Here is a 15,902-nt window from a genome sequence, read left to right on the forward strand (position 1 = left end):
AGTTCAGGAGAGAGGGACGGGGGCGGGGAGTTCTACTGAGAATGGGAGGTGAGGAGGCAGAGGCAAAGGACACTTTTTTTTCCTTTCTAAATTTAGTTTGTTGTTGTTGTTGAGAGTATACACAGCAAGTCATACACCAATTCAACAGTTTCTACATGTACAAATTAGTGACGTTGGTTCTATTCACTGAGTTGTGCAAACATTCTCACCCTCCTTTTCTGAGTTGTTCCTCCCGCATTAACATAAGCTCATTGCCCACTAAGGTTCCTGTATAATCTTTCAAGGTGTTGTCAGTTTGATCCCACATAGATAGTTCTTTAGAGAGTGTAATGCTCAAGGCAGACCTTTTTCACTAGTTAAGCTAAACTATTGTTCAGTTTTAAGATTACTTCAGGGGATATTTTTGATTTAAGGTTTAAATCCCCCCTCCATGGCTCCAGAAAGTCCAGAGTCCATGACAACCTAATTTGTGTCCTGCATTTCCCCCTTTCTGATCAGCATTCTTCTATGGAATCTTTGATCAAAATGTTCAGTAATGGTAGCTGGGTACCATCCAGTTCTTCTGGTCTCATGGCAAAGGAGTTGTTCATGGAGGCAGTTAGCCAGCCACACATTCCATATCCCCCTCCTATTCCTGACTCTCCTTCTTCCTCTGTTGCTCCAGGTGAATAGAGACCAAGTGTTGTACCTTGGATGGCTGCTTACAAGCTTTTGAGACACAACAAACTAAGAGGTAGAGCAGAAGTGCTAAACATGTTATTAGACAAATTACCTGGGATATCCCATGAATTCATGACCCTAAACCTCCAAACCAAGGTACCAAATCCCTTGAGGTGTTTGGTTGTACGTAAGCAGCCTCAGCAGCTACTTTTTTTTTTTGTAAATATATCCATCACACAACTTTTCCCAATTCATCTTTTTACAGGTGTGCAACTTATTGATAGTAATTACAATAATTGGCTGTGCAACCCTACACTCAATCAATGAGACGTTTGCATCACCATTGGTTACCTTCCCCCCTCCTTCCCACCTCTGGTAACCACTAATTAATTTTTGTTTTTATGTATTTGCCTTTTCTTGTCTTTTTATATAATTGAAATCATACCATATTTGTACTTTTGAGATTGGCTTATTTTGCTCAGCATATCTTCAAGTTCTATGCATACTATAGCATATATCAAGACTTCATTTCTTCTACTGACTGAGTAGTATTCCATTGTATTATGTACCACATTTTGTTTATTCATTCATCTATTGATGGACATTTAGGTTGTTTCCACCTTTTGGCTACTGCAAATAGCGTTGCAATGAACGTTGTTGTACAAATCTCTGTTTTGGGTCTCTGCTTTCAAGTCTTTTGGGTATATACTTAGGAGCGGAATTGCTGGATCATATGGTAGTTCTCTTTCTAGTTTTTTGAGAAACCTCCACACTGTTTTCCACAATGACTGTACCATTTTGCATTCCCACCAGCAATGCATGAGGGCTCCAATTTCCCCACATCCTTACCAACATCGATTATTTTCTGTTTTTTTTTTTTTATCTTAGCCATCCTAAAAAAAATAAAAAACTCCATTGCCATTGAACTCAATTCCAACTCATAGCAACCCTATAGGACAGAGTAAAACTGTCCCATAGGGTTTGCACAGAGCAGCTGGTGACTTCAAATTGCCAACCTTTTGGTTAGCAGCTGAGCTATTAACCACTGTGCCACCAGAGCACTTTAGCCATCCTAGTGGGAGTGAAATGGTATCTCATTGTGGTTTTGATTTGCATCTCCCTGATGGCTAAGGATGCTGAGCATCTTTTCATGTGCTTGGTGGCCATTTGAATGTCCTCTTTGGTGAAATATTTAGTCAAGTCCTTTGCCCATTTTATAATTGGGTTATATGTCTTTTTGTTAAGTTGTCGAAGTTTTATGTATATTTTAGTTATTAGATTCTTTTGGATATATGGTTTCCAAAGATATTCTCCCAGTTAGTAGCCTGTCTTTTCTCTTTTTTGGTAAAGTCTTTTGATGAAAAAAAGTTTTTAATTTTTATGAGGTCCCATTTATTTAGTCTTTTGCTGTTTGTGCTTTCGTTATTAGATAATCCATTGTTAAAAGCTAGGCCTGACAGCATTGCCTTCGCTTATTCTTCTAAAAATTTTATGATTTTAGTTTGCATGTTAAGGTCCTTAATCCATTTTGAATTTGTTTTTGTGTATGGTGTGAGGCATAGATCCTTGAGATTGTTAAGATTGTGTGCCAACTTGGTTGGGCCATGATTCTCAGTGTTTATATGTGATCACTCCCATGATGGAATCTCCTATGAGTAGCTAATCAGTTGAAAGGGAGTTTCCTTGTGCGTGTGGCCTGCATCCAAAGATAAGTGGATGTTCTGGCTTTTGCCTGCTCTGGATCCTGGAGCTGCCTCCTGTTCATCTGACCTCCAGTTCTTGGGACTTGAGCTAGCGGCTTATCTACTATCTTGGGATTCCTCGATCTTCACAGCCTGTGAGCAAGAGTCCTGCTCTCTAATCTGCCTATCTTGGGTTCGCTAGCCTCTGCATGAGCCATTTCCTTGACATAAATCTCTCTCTGTATATATGTGTATTTATACACTTTACTGATTTTGCTTCTCCAGACAACTCAGCCTAAGACAATCCTGTTTCATTTTTCTGCATGTAGAAATCCAATTTTCCCAGCACCATTTACCAAAGGGACACTTCTTTCCCCATCAAATGAACTTAGCACACTTGTCAAAAACCAGTTGCCTTAGGCTGGGCTCTCCAGACAAGCAAAACCAGCAAAATGTGTGTATAGTGAGAGAGAGAGAGATTTGTATGAACGAAATGGGTCACATGGCTCCTAGAGGCTATATGCCTCAAGTCCCTGAGGCAGGATAGGAAATTCTCCTGATCCACGTAGCCACAGGGGCTGGCAAACCTAAGATTGGCAGGTTGGAGAGCAGTGCTGCTGCAGGCAGTGAAGATCAGTGGATTTCGAGATCAGCAGGCGAGACCACCAGCAAGCCACTAGGCCAAGTTCCAAGAACTGGAGGCCAGACAAATGGGAGCAAGCTGCAGGGTTGGGGAAAAAGCAAAAAGCCCCAGCGAGGTGAGCGGGAAGGAAGTAGGCCGAGGCGGGTGGAGAGATGAAGCCTGAGGGGGCAGTGAGCCACCACAGGCCCCGCCCTCACCAGTACCACTCAGTAGATTCCATCATGGGGGTGATTACGTATCAGATTTCAACAGGGACGTGATGACAACATTACACAACTGCCAAAACACGGAGAATCATGGCCCAGCTATGTTGACACACAATCTTAACCATCACACCACTTGACCATAGATGTATGGGTATATTTCTGGACTCTCAATTCTATTCCATTGGTCTATGTGTCTGTTGTTATACTGGTACCAGACTGTTTTGATTATTGTAGCTGTATAGTATGTTACTCTCTTTCCACATTGTTTTAGCTATTCAGGACCTCTTGCCATTCCATATAAAACTGAGCATTGGTGTATCTATTTCTGTAAAGAAGGTTGTTGGAATTTTGATCAGGATTGTGTTGAATCTATGGATCACTTTGGGTAGTGTTGACATCTTAACAATATTAGGTCTTTCAGTTCATGAAAATGGAACATCTTTCCATTTATTTAAGCCTTCTTTAATCTCTTTCAGCAGTGTTTTATAGTTTTCATTGTATAAGTCCTTCACATCTCTGGTTACATTTATTCCTAGGTACTTTATTCTCTTAGATGCTATTGTAAATAGACGTGTTTCCCTAATCTTTCAGATTTCTCATTGCTGGTTGTCCTGAATTGAATTGTGTCCCTAACTTAGTTAGGCCATGATTCCCAGTATTGTGTGGTTGTCCTCCATTGTGTGATTTTCCTATGTGTTATAAATCATAATCTCTGCCTGTGGTTAAAGAGAATTAGGATGGGATGTAACAACCTTTCTCAGGTCACATCTCTGATCCAGTGTAAAAGGAGTTTCTCTGGGGTGTGACCTGTACTACCTTTTATCTTACAAGAGATAAAAGGAAAAGGAAGCGAGCAGAGAGGTAGGGGCCTCATACCACCAAGAAAGCAGCACCAGGAGCAGAGCAGGTCCTTTGGACCTGAGGTTCCTGCATGGAGAAGCTCCTAGTCTAGGGGAAGATTGACAAGGACTTTCCACCAGAGCTGACACAGAGAGAGAGCCCTGAATTTGGACTTCTAGCCTACTAGACTGTAAGAAAATAAATTTCTCTTTGTTAAAGGCATCCACTTGTGGTATTTTCTGTTATAGCAGCACTAGATAGCTAAGACAATCAGGATTCTTCTACTGACTAAGACACTGGTGTATAGAAACTGATTTTTGTTTTTTGAACTTGTACCCTGCAATTTTGCTAAATTCCTCTATTAGCTCTAGAAGTTTTCTTGTGGACTCTGGGATTTTCTATATATAGGATATGTCATCCAGGAATAGAGATAATTTTATATATTCTTTTCCTACCTGGATACTTTTTGTTTCTTTTTCTTGTCTTATTGCTCTGGCCAGGACTTCTAATACAATGTTGAATAGAAGTGGTGAGAGTGGGTGCCCTTGTCTTGTGCCCGATTTCAAGGGGAAAGCTCTCAGTCTTTCTCCATTAAGTATAATGTTGGCTGTTGGCTTTTCATCTATATCCTGAATCATATTGAGGAATTTCCCTTCTATTCCAATCTTCTTTAGGGTTTTCATCAAGAAAGAGTGTTGGATTTTATCAAATGCTTTTTCTGCATCAATAGAGATGATCATGTGGTTCTTTTCCTTTGTTCTACTGATGTGGTGTATTACGTTGATTGATTTTCTAATGTTAAACCATTCCTGCATTACCGGAATAAATCTCATTTGATCATGACGTATGACTCTTTTAATACATTGATGGATTCTGTTAGCCACAATTTGTTCAGGATTTTTGCATCTATATTTATAAGAGATATTGGCCTGTAGTTTTTTTTTCTTGTGGTGTCTTTGTCTGGCTTGGGTATCAGGGTTATGTTTGCTTCATAGAATGAATTAGGGAGTATTCCTTCTCTATCTTTTGGAAGATTTTAAACAATATTGGTGCCAATTCTTCTCTAAATGTTTGGTAGAATTCCCCAGTGAAGCCATCTGGTACAGGACTTTTTTCTTGTTGGGAGGTTTTTGGTCACTAATTCAATCTCTTCACTTGTTATGGGTCTCTTGAGACTTTCTCTTTCCTCGAGTCAGTTTGGGTCAGGTTGTGTGCTTCTGAGAATTTGTCCATTTCATCTAAGTTAACCAGTTTGTTGCCATACAGCTGCTCATAATATTCTGTCATAATTCTCTTTATTTCTGTCAGGCCAGTTGTGATGTCCCCTCTTTTGTTTTTTATTTTGGTTATTTGCATCTTTTCTTTTTTCTGTCAGTCTAGCTAAAGGTTAGTCAATTTTATTGATCTTTTCAAAGAACCAATTTCTGGTTTTATTGATTCTATGGTTTTTCTGTTTTATTTATTTCTGCTCTGATCTTTGTTTATTTCCTTTCTTCTGGTAGGTTTAGGCTTAGTTTACTCTTCTCTTTGTAGTTCCTGATGTTGTCAAGTTAGGCTGCTAAATCAAGGTCTTTCTTCTTTTTCATGTAGGTGTTTATTTTTTTATTTATTGCTATAAGTTTCCCTCTGAGTACCACCTTCACTGCATTGCATAAGCTTTGGTGCATTGTACTTCCATTTTCATTTGACTCTAAGAAATTTGTGATTTCTTCCTTGACCCATTTGTAGTTTAATAGTGTGTTGTTTAATTTCCCTATTTTGTGTGTTTTCTAGTTCTTTTTTTTTTCTGTTATTGATTTCTAGCTTCACTCCATTGTGGTCAGAGAAAATACTCTGTATGATTTCAGTCTTTTAAATTTATGGAGACTTGTTTTGTGACCTAAAATGTGGTCTATCCTGGAGAATGATCCATGTTCACTGGAGTAGAATGTGTATTGTGCTGTTTTGGGTGAAGTGTTCTACATACGTCTGTTAAGTCTGGTTGGTTTATTGTGTGATTCAGGTCCTTGCTGATCTTTCTAGATATTCTGTCCAATATTGAAAATGATGTATTGAAGCCTCCAACTGTTATTGTAGTGCTATCTATTTCTCCCATCAATTCTATCAGTGTTTGCTTTATATATTTATATATTTAGGTGCCCCAATGTTGGGTCCATATATATTTATGATTGTTAAATCTTTTTGAATAATCGATCCTTTTATCAGTATATAATGTCCAACTTATCTCTTTTGACAGATTTTGTCTTAAAGTCTATGTTGTCTAATATTATGATTGCCACCCCAGCTCTCTTTTGGTTATTATTTGCACGTAATATTTTTTTTTCCTTCATCCTTGCACTTTCAACCTATTTGTGTTCTTGGGTTTAAGGTGTGTCTCTTGTAAACAGCATATAATTGGATCATGATTTTTTTTTTTTTAATCCATTCTTCCACTCTCTGTGTTTGATTGGAGCATTTAGTCCATTTACATTCACTGTAATAACTGATATGAAGTGACTTACTTCTACCACTTTGTTATTTGTCTTTTTTGTGTGTGTGTATCTTAAGCCATCTTTGTCTTCGTCCTTTAGAACTGCTTGCTTTTGTGTTTTATCGGTTTATTGTAATGAGCCTTTTTGGTTCCCTTTCCTTCTCTTTTTTAACTTTATTGTGCTTTAGGTGAAAGTTTACAGCTTAAGTTAATTTTTCATTTGAAAATTTATACATATATTGTTTTGTGGCATTGGTTGCAATCTTTCCTTTCATTCACATTTTTTATATATTTTCTTAGTGGTTACCATGAAAATTACATTTAAGAGCTTGTATTTATAACATTTTAGGGTAAGTTGGTATCAAGTTAATTTCAGTAACATACAATAAATTCTATATCTATACCATTCCTCATCCGCTCTTTTGTTGTTGTTATCACTAATTATGTCTTTGTATTTCATGTTTCCTGTAACATAATTTTATTCTTGCCTTTTGTATATTCGTCATTAAGAAACATGAAGGACAAAACATTTAGAATTATCAAGCATGCATACCTTATTACTAGCCCTTATACTTGTCCATGTATTCCCCTTTATTAGGGATCTTTCTTTTTACGTATAGCTTTGAATTACTTTCTAGTGTCTTTGCCCTTTCATCTACAGAACTCCCGTTAGTATTTTTTGTAGGGCTGGTCTGGTGGATATGAACTCTCTCAGCTTCTGTTTGTCTAGGAATGTTTTAATTTCATTCTCATTCTTGAAGGACAGTTACACTGGGCATAGTATTCTTGGTTGACATTTTTTTTCCTTTCAGCATTTTAAATATGTCATTCTATTGCCTCATGGTCTCCAAAGTTTTTGAGGACAAATTGGCACTTAATCTTATTGGGACTCCTTTATATGAGACCATTCACTTCTCTCTCACTGCTTTCAGGATTCTCTCTTTATCTTTAATTTTTGAGAACCTAACTATGATGTGTCTTGGTGTAGACCTCTTTGGGTTTATCCTGCTTGGGTTTCTTTGAGCTTCTTGGGTTTGTAGATTCATGTCCTTCATTAAACTGGGGAAATTTTCTGTCATTATTTCTTTGAATACTCTTCCTGTCCCTTTATCTCTCTCATCTCCTTCTGGAATTCCCATGATGTGTATATTAGGTCTCTTGTTGTTGTTCCGTAATTCCATTAAACTGTGCTCAGCTTTCCTGAGCCTCCATTCTTGTTGCTCTTAAGCATCTGTAATTTTAACTATCTTATCCTCTAATTTGGAAACCCTGGTGGCATAGTGGTTAAGAGCTATGGCTGCTAACCAAAAGGTTGGCAGTTTGAATCCACCAGGCGCTCCTTTGAAACCCTATGGGGCAGTTCTACTATGTCCTCCGGGTTGCTATGAGTCAGAATCAACTTGATGGCAACAAGTTTGGTTTGGTTGTGGTTTATCCTCTAATTCACTGATTGTTTCTTCTGTCTGACTAAATCTGTTGGTAAGACCTCCTATTGTGTTTCTCATTTCAGATACTGTCCCTTTCAGTTACCTCTTTTTTTTAGATCTTCATTTTGTTCTTGCCTTGTTTTCCTTATTGCTTTTAGATCTTTGTCTATGTTTTCCCTTAGCTCTTTAACTATGTTTAATGTTTTTGTATGATATTCCTCCTTTTTTTTTTTTCCATTATTTGGTCATCCCTAGATGCACTTTTAGAACCTTGGTGGCACAGTGGTTAAGAGCTACAGCTGATAACCAGAAGATTGGCAGTTTGAATCTACCAGCTGCTCCTTGGAAACTCTATGGGACAGTTCTGCCCTATCATATAGGGTCACTATGAGTTGGAACCAACTCATCAGCAATGGGCTTTGGTTTGGTAAATACGCTTTCACTCCCTTTGTCATGTTCATTTAGATGGGCCATTGTTTCTCTCTTCTTTGTATTTCTTGTGATTTTTTTGTTGGGGCATTGGAATTTTTGTGTTTGTATGTTTCTTTTTCTTTTTGAATTATTGTACTTTAGATGAAGGTTTACAGAACAAACTAGCTTCTCATTAAACAGTTAGTACATGTATTGTTTTGTGACATTGGTTACCAACCCCATGACATGTCAACAGTCTCTTCTTCTTGACCTTGGGTTCCCTATTAACAGCTTTCCTGTCCAATCCTGCCTTCTAGTCCTTGCCCCTGGGCTAATGTGCCCATTTAGTCTTTTTGTTTTATGGGTCTGTCTAATCTTTGGCTGAAGGGTGGCCCTCAGGAGTGACTTCACTACTGAGCTAAAAGGGTGTCTGGGGGCCATACTCTTGGGGTTTCTGTAGTCTCTGTCTGACCAGTAAGTCTGGTCTTTTTTTTTTTTTTGGTTTGTTCGTGAGATAGAATTTTGTTGTACATTTTTCTCCAGCTCTATCCAGGAACCTCTACTGTGATCCCTGTCAGAGCAGTCAGTGGTGGTAGCCAGGCACCATCTAGTTGTGCTGGACTCAGTCTGGTAGCAGCTGTAGTACTTGTGGTCCATCAGTCATTTGGACTAATCTTTCCCTTGTGTCTTTAGTTTTCTTCATTCTCCCTTGCTCCAGATGGGGTCAGACCAGTGGAGTATCTTAGGTGGCTGCTCACAAGCTTTTAAGACCCCAGACGCTACTCACCAAAGTAGAATGAAGAACATTTTATTTATAAACTATGTTATGCCAATTGAGGTAGATGTTCCCCGAGACCATGGTCCCCACAGCCCTCAGCCCAGCAATTCAGCCCCTCAGGGAGTTTCGATGTGTCTATTGAGCTTCCACAACCTTGCCTTGTACAAGTTGTGCTAGCTTCCCTAGTATCGTGCACTGTCTTACCCTTCACCAAAGTTACCACTTATCTATTGTCTATTTAGTGTTTTACCATCCCCATCCCTCCCCTCCCTCATAACCATCAAAGATTATTTCTTTTTGTGTGTAAACCTTTTCATGAGTTTTTATGGTAGTGGTCTCATACAATATTTGTCCTTTTGTGATTAACTGATTTCACTCAGCATAATGCCCTCCAGATTCATCCATGTTATGAGATGCTTCACAGATTCATCATTGTTCTTTATCGTTGTGTAATACTCCATGTGTGTATGTACCACAGTTTGTCCATTCATCTGTTGTTGGGCATCTGGGTTGTTTCCATCTTTTTTGCTATTGTGAACAATGCTGCAATGAACATAGGTGTGCATATGTCTATTTGTGTGATGGCTCGTATTTCTCTAGGACATATTCCTAGGAGTCGAATTGCTGGATCACTTGGTATTTCTATTTCTAGCTTTCTAAGGAAATGCCATATCGTTTCTCAAAATGCTTGTACCATTTTGCATTCCCACCAGCAGTGCATAAGAGTTCCAGGGCATTGGAATTTTGGAGGGTGTTAACTTTCTCACTTCTCCCCAGGATCTAGTGTTTTTGCCTGCACTACTTTCTACAAGAAGCTCTTAGGTGGGCAGGGCTTCTGCCTTTGTTTTCCATTTCCTCTCCACCTCTGTGATAGCTCCTTCTCCCTCCCTGGTTTAACCGGGATTCTAGAGTTTCAGATCTCGTTTTCTCGACTTTCAGTCCCTCCCAAACGCACCAGAGAACATGCTGTGGTCAGTCTGTCCACCAGAGGGCACTGCCACTTAGGTGCGATATTGTGTACGAATCAATCTGTCCACTAGGGGGTGCAGTCCCATCTCTGGTTATTACTCCTTCCCCTTTCTATTTCTGTAATCACATTTTTAGTCTGAAAAACTACACCCATGAAGCCCTCTTTGGGGCTGGGTGTTGGCCTCCGTTCTTGCATGAAGCTTCCTTGACTGCATGGCTGGGGGAGGAGCGGGGATGGTGGGAGAAGTGCTTTTCCCACCGCTTGCGACTTATTGTTGATTGTTGCCTGTCTGCAGTTCCCCACTGCTTTCCTCTGCTCCCCATTGAGTCCCGGAAGGCCAAGCGCAATTTCCTCGTTGTATGTCTGGCGGAGGGTCTGAACAATGTTTTTTTTACGCCGCCATCTTCCCAGAACTCCAAAGAACACTTCTGAGGAGGTTTGGTGTAGAGGGGAGCACAGCCTTATATCTGAGTGTCTTAAGGTTTCTTGCATCAGGTAACTCTTACCAGTTCTGACTCATGGCAATTCTGTATGTGTCAGAGTAGAACTGTGCTCCGTAGAGTTTTCAATGGCAGATTTTTCAGAAGTAGATTGCCAGGCCTTTCTTCCAAGGTGCCTCTGGGTGGACTTGAAGTTCCAACCTTTTGTTTAGCAACTGAGCACATTGATCATTTGCACCACCCAGGGACTCCAAGTAACTCTTAGCGGAGCTGATTCTTGGGACTGTTCTTCTCTACATTTTTAACACATAGGTCTCATCCCGTCTCCCCCAACCTTCACACTCCTCCCCTGCCCACCCTCCACAGTAAACCCAGCCGGGATGGAGGATCAGAACCTACAGTCTAGCTATGTTTTGTTTTTGGTACCAATGAGTTACAACCAAACAACGTGTAAGGCAAGGGCGGGGACAGACACTATTAGTCCCCAATCATCAGCTTAAAACCGGAAACCTGATGCGGTTGAGTCGACTCTGATTCATAGGGCCCTATAAAATAGGGTAAAACTGCCCCCAGAGGGTTTCCAAGGCTGTAATCTTCACGGAAGCAGGCTGCCACATCTTTCTCCAGTGCAGTGGCTGGTGGGTTTGAACACCCAACGTTTTGGTTGGCACCTGGGCACTTAAACACTGTGTCACCAGGGCTCCTCATCAGCAGCTTGAAGCTCCCTAAATCCCAAATCAGCCACCCTCAGTGGATCTGGCATAGAAGGCAAACAGCCTGATAGGTAAAAGCCTATTACTGACTGTCATCTTGTGGTCATTTTGGGAAGTGGCCTAACTCCAAAGCTGTCCTTCACAGGGAAGAATTTAGTGAATTGTTAGAACAGTACCTGGCACTTAGTGAGTGTTCAATAAAGGGAGCTACCGTCATCATTGAAGTCCCTGTGTGGTGCAAACAGTTAACGTGCTCAGCTGCTAGCCCAAAGGCTGGAGGTTTGAATTCACCCAGAAGCACCTCTGAAGAAAGACCTGGCGACCTTCTTCTAAAAAACCAGCCATTGAAAACCCTACAGAGCACAGTACTACTCTGACACACATGGGGTGGCCATGAGTTGGGTCAGCTTGCTGGTAACTGGTACCGCCATTATGCTAAAGGCTTGGAGGGATGTGGTCAAAGCAAACAGTGTCCATTGACTTCACTTCCAGCCTTTTCGAGGGAAAAGGAAATGTCTGAAAAGGAGGTCTCTCCTTTTTATTTTGGTAGAAGTAAGAGTACTTCAGGGAACCAAGGGGGCTTTTGTGTAGGCAGTCAGATGATCTAGGTTCAAGTCCTGCTTTTGCCACTATGTGCCCTTGATTGCATCACCTGAGCCCTGAGAGGTAAACTGGGAACATTACGATGAAAACAACACAAGGTGGTGAATGTAAAGAGGTCTTGGTAAAGGGGCACCCCATTAGTGTAGTGGCATACCAGCGCTCAGCATTGGGGGTGCATGGCTTCAAAGTAATGGTTCTCACTGGGAGCACTTTTGCCTTCCAGGGGGCACTTGGCAATGTCTGGAGACATTTTTGGCTGTCAAAACTGGAGTGGGGGGATGCTACTGGCATCTAGTGGGTAGAGGCTAGGGATACTGCTAAACATGCTACAATGCCCAGGACAGCTCCCCACGACCAAGAACTATCCAGCCCAAAATGTCTATAGTGCAGTGCCTAAGCTGAGAAAACCTGGAGTTTTCTTAAATGGAGGCTCTTCTTGCCATTTTATTTTGAACCAACACAAAAAACTCCTTACCGAAAAGTCTGAGCAAAGCAGATGCACGAAGCTGGAAAGGGGTTCTTTCCACGGTTCCACGCAGGAGTGAAATGAGGCTCCAGATTACTGGACTCTCCAGTATGGTCTCCACCAGCCAGCTGGATGTGGCTATTGAAATTGAAATTAATTAAAATGGAATAAAATGTAAAATTTGGTTCCTGGGTCACAGGTGCCACATTTCAAGTCCTCAATAGTCACATGTGGCTAGCAGATAGCACAGATAGAGAACATTTCCATCAGCACAGAAAGTTCTATTGGACAGCACTGCTCCAAAAGGACTCGGCAGGACCATGAATCTGTGGGGAATACACAGAGGAAAATTAGAATCTAAGGACGTGCAGAGAGGACGGGACCACGAGACACAACAGTATAAACCAATGAGACAGTTAAGTAAGCACAAAGGTAGCATGTAATTAAATGCTGAAACAAGTCTCTCTCTCTCTCTCACAGGCGCGCAGGTGCAAGAATCGATCCATGCAACACCCACCTCCCTCGAGAATCACTCCTAAGTGCAGAACCCCAAAAGGCAAGCAGCCTCAACAAAGGCAGGTAGGGAAAGGGGAGCTCCAATGTTGGGGCACGCCATTCCTCTCTCTCTCTGTCTTCTTTCCGGCGTGTTTCAGTTTAACTTGCGGTACAGCGCCAGCCCGACTGGGGACCACGAGTCGACTGTACTGATGGAGGAGTGCCGGCGGCGGCCCATTTTGCTTGACATCTTGGGGTCCTTGTATATGATGAGCATTTGTTTGATGATAAAGGGCAGACAGCAGAAGTGCAGCAGCATGCGGGAGATTTGGAAGATCAAGTGCAAGTAACTCAGCTCCTCGAACAGGTTTCTGACGGAATCCTTGAGGAGCAGGGCCAGCGGGAAGTTGAAGACCTCATAGATGATGATCCATATGGCATAGGTCAGCATCCCCAGGCAGATATTCATGTGGATGCAGTAAAGGAGGGTGCAGCTGACTATAAGAGTGATGATGGACAGGCAGATTTTGATGGCCTTCATGTTGCTTATGACCCAATAATCCTGATCCAAGTGCGTTTCCTTGTAAATGCTGAACAGGCTGTCTCTGTAGCCAAAGTTTACAACATAGTTCACGTCAAAGAGGAGAAACTGAATGGTGTTGAGGATAGAGAAGATGCCCACGATGAAGCAGTACTTCTTGGCATTCATTTTATACTTGTTTAGCCAGAGTATCTCCTGCAGAAAAAAATAATGACGACACATGACAAAATGACAGACGTCTATGGGGGAGGTAAGAGCAGTAACAGTGTATGGACGTGCAATGGGCGGGAAGTCATGGAACACAGGATTTGGTCTCTGCTCTGACCTAACTAGCTACAGGCAGCCAGATTGTTGTAAAATGAGGGAGTTCTGTGTCACGAAGCCAGTTGTTGACTCTGCATATATTGGACACAGCTTTGCTCTAAGGGGGCAAAAAGAGTGCTCCTGTTAGTGTCAGACTTGGGGGAATTAGGAGGCTGGGATAATGATAGAGTCAATCCTGGTCTCCCCTCTGATGACTCCCTCCTGACTTTCCCTTTCTTCCCTTAGAAATATAATTTCCTTGCTTTGTACCCTGGGTCTGTGCCAGACATGTCCCAAGTTGCAGGGTTTTGGCCAGCAGCATGTGGAATGGGGAAAGGCTTATAGCTTGGTGACTTACTATCTTCTCTGCCCAGAGTGAAGATGGCTTAAGGATAAGCCACAGTTGTGCAGGTGAAGACCCAGAAGACGGACCTCCAGTTGCAACCTAGTGTAGACCTGAACTCTAGGGGCTGGCTTGATCCAGGGTGGAAATGCCTAGAGCTGGAGCAGACACTGCTGAAGGGGGTGCTTGCCACCGAGGGTCCAAGGTTGGGGGGTCAGGGGGCCTAGTACAAACATCCCTCCCTGGGTAATTACCTTCTACCCTCCTAATTCAGAGGACTCCAGAGAAATTCTCCCTCTCTTCATTTACCACACTGGTGCACTACCACTGTGAGGGGAGAAGGCAGGGGAACATTCTTACACGACAGGACCACATGCCTGTCCTCCACCTGACATCTTCCCAATGGGGGACCACTGGTTGGAATCCTAACTTGGCCTCTTTCTGGGGTGACCAGAAGAGGGCTCCTGCTCAGTCCTGTCAGAGGATAGACGGGCTGCCATCTGCCTTCCCTAGCCTTTTCTTCCTCACTTGCTAGATCCATCTCAAATATTCCTGTACCTTCTTCCCCACTATCCTCCTGACCCTGCATGACTCCAGAGTCCAGTCCTTGATGTGAAAACCTCTCTCGGCACCCCAGGCCCTGACGCGGCCCAGGTGGGTGGAAGAGGCAGTGCACGGGCCTCTCTGACCTGGCCAGTGGCGGGCCACCAGGCCTCAAGGACAGGTGCATTGATGCTTCCCCTTCCCCACCAATCAAACCTCATTTGTGTCCTGCTCATACAGCAGCCTCTGGAGCAGTCACTACCCATGAGGTGCCATCCCAAACTGTCCAAAAATAGGGCCCCCGCCTACACATGTTGATTCCTTTGGTTGCGGCCTATGTTGCAGGTTTCAAGGCAATCCCACTGGGCTGCTGTAATAACTGCCTAACCTCTGCTTCTGCCTCCTGTCAAGCTCCTCTGGTATTCTATTCATTCAACATTCACTCAACAAACACCTATTGAATACTTACTATGTGCCAGGTATGGGGCTCAGCACTGGAGATATACACAGGTAAACGTTCTAGTGAGGGAGCTAAATAAATAAAATATTTTTAAAAATTAAAAAAAGGAAAATAAAACTCCTATGTGATGTGATGGAGGTGGCCCCATGTCCTCAAGATGTAACGAGAAGAATCTAACCCAGAAGGAGAATCGGGAAGCTTTCTGGAAGGGACAATAGCCGAGCTTGTGTCTTAAAGGATGTAGGCATTAAATGTGCAGAGGAGAGCTTTCATCCCCAGCAAAGGAGACACCGGGACAGGCAAAAGCCATTTTGGAAACAGCAAGTTTGGTGTGACTTGAGAAGAAGATCCTGTGGGACTGTGGAGGAAAGGGAAGCTGTGCAGGTTGGTGGGGACCAGACAAGTTAGGGGCTTTACCTGCCACGTGGAAGTTTCTCTGGAAGGCAGCGGGAGAGCTTGAAGGGTGTGTGTGAAAAAGATACGATTTGCACTTTAGAAAATAATCTTTCTTGCTGCTGTGGGGACTGAGGATCAGAAAGGGGCAAGAGTGGAGGCAGGCAGAGCAGTTGAGGGGCTGCCAAAGGAAATCTGGTGAAAGGAGGCAGCAGAGGGATGCTGGGGGCATACTTGGTGACTAGCTGGCTCTCAAGCCTGGTAGAGGAAGAGTTGGGGGACAGGAGTTGGCTGTGGGGTCATTGAGGGGCTTCAGGGCTCTAAGGTTTCAATATGCTTAGTGTTCACATCAGCCCCTTCCTCAGTGGGGACTGGTGCCAAGTCTTTTGACCCCTCTGTGCTTTGGTTGCTTCATCGCATAAAGTCCTGAGGATTAAAATAAGGCCTCAATAGACGGTAGTTACGACTTTTTCTGTAGGGCAGTGTGGCTGTGGAGAGGAGGCAGGGGCAGACCC

General features: G+C 42.5%; 1 protein-coding gene across 1 annotated transcript; it reads right to left on the minus strand.

The window, feature by feature from the left end:
- Positions 1 to 12,853: 12,853 nt before the first annotated feature.
- Positions 12,854 to 14,692, minus strand: TMEM217B (transmembrane protein 217B). The gene has a single exon (XM_023547136.2). It carries the CDS (start codon positions 13,565 to 13,567, stop codon positions 12,959 to 12,961), a length of 609 nt encoding a protein of 202 aa, XP_023402904.1. The 5' UTR covers positions 13,568 to 14,692; the 3' UTR covers positions 12,854 to 12,958.
- Between the last annotated feature and the right edge of the window lie 1,210 nt (positions 14,693 to 15,902).

Source organism: Loxodonta africana, chromosome 1, assembly GCF_030014295.1.
Source record: "Loxodonta africana isolate mLoxAfr1 chromosome 1, mLoxAfr1.hap2, whole genome shotgun sequence".
Lineage (NCBI taxonomy): Eukaryota > Metazoa > Chordata > Mammalia > Proboscidea > Elephantidae > Loxodonta > Loxodonta africana.

Bases quoted from the DNA above. Each gene is read 5' to 3' on its own strand.
- TMEM217B (XM_023547136.2), bottom strand. From the start codon at position 13,567: ATGTGTCGTCATTATTTTTTTCTGCAGGAGATACTCTGGCTAAACAAG.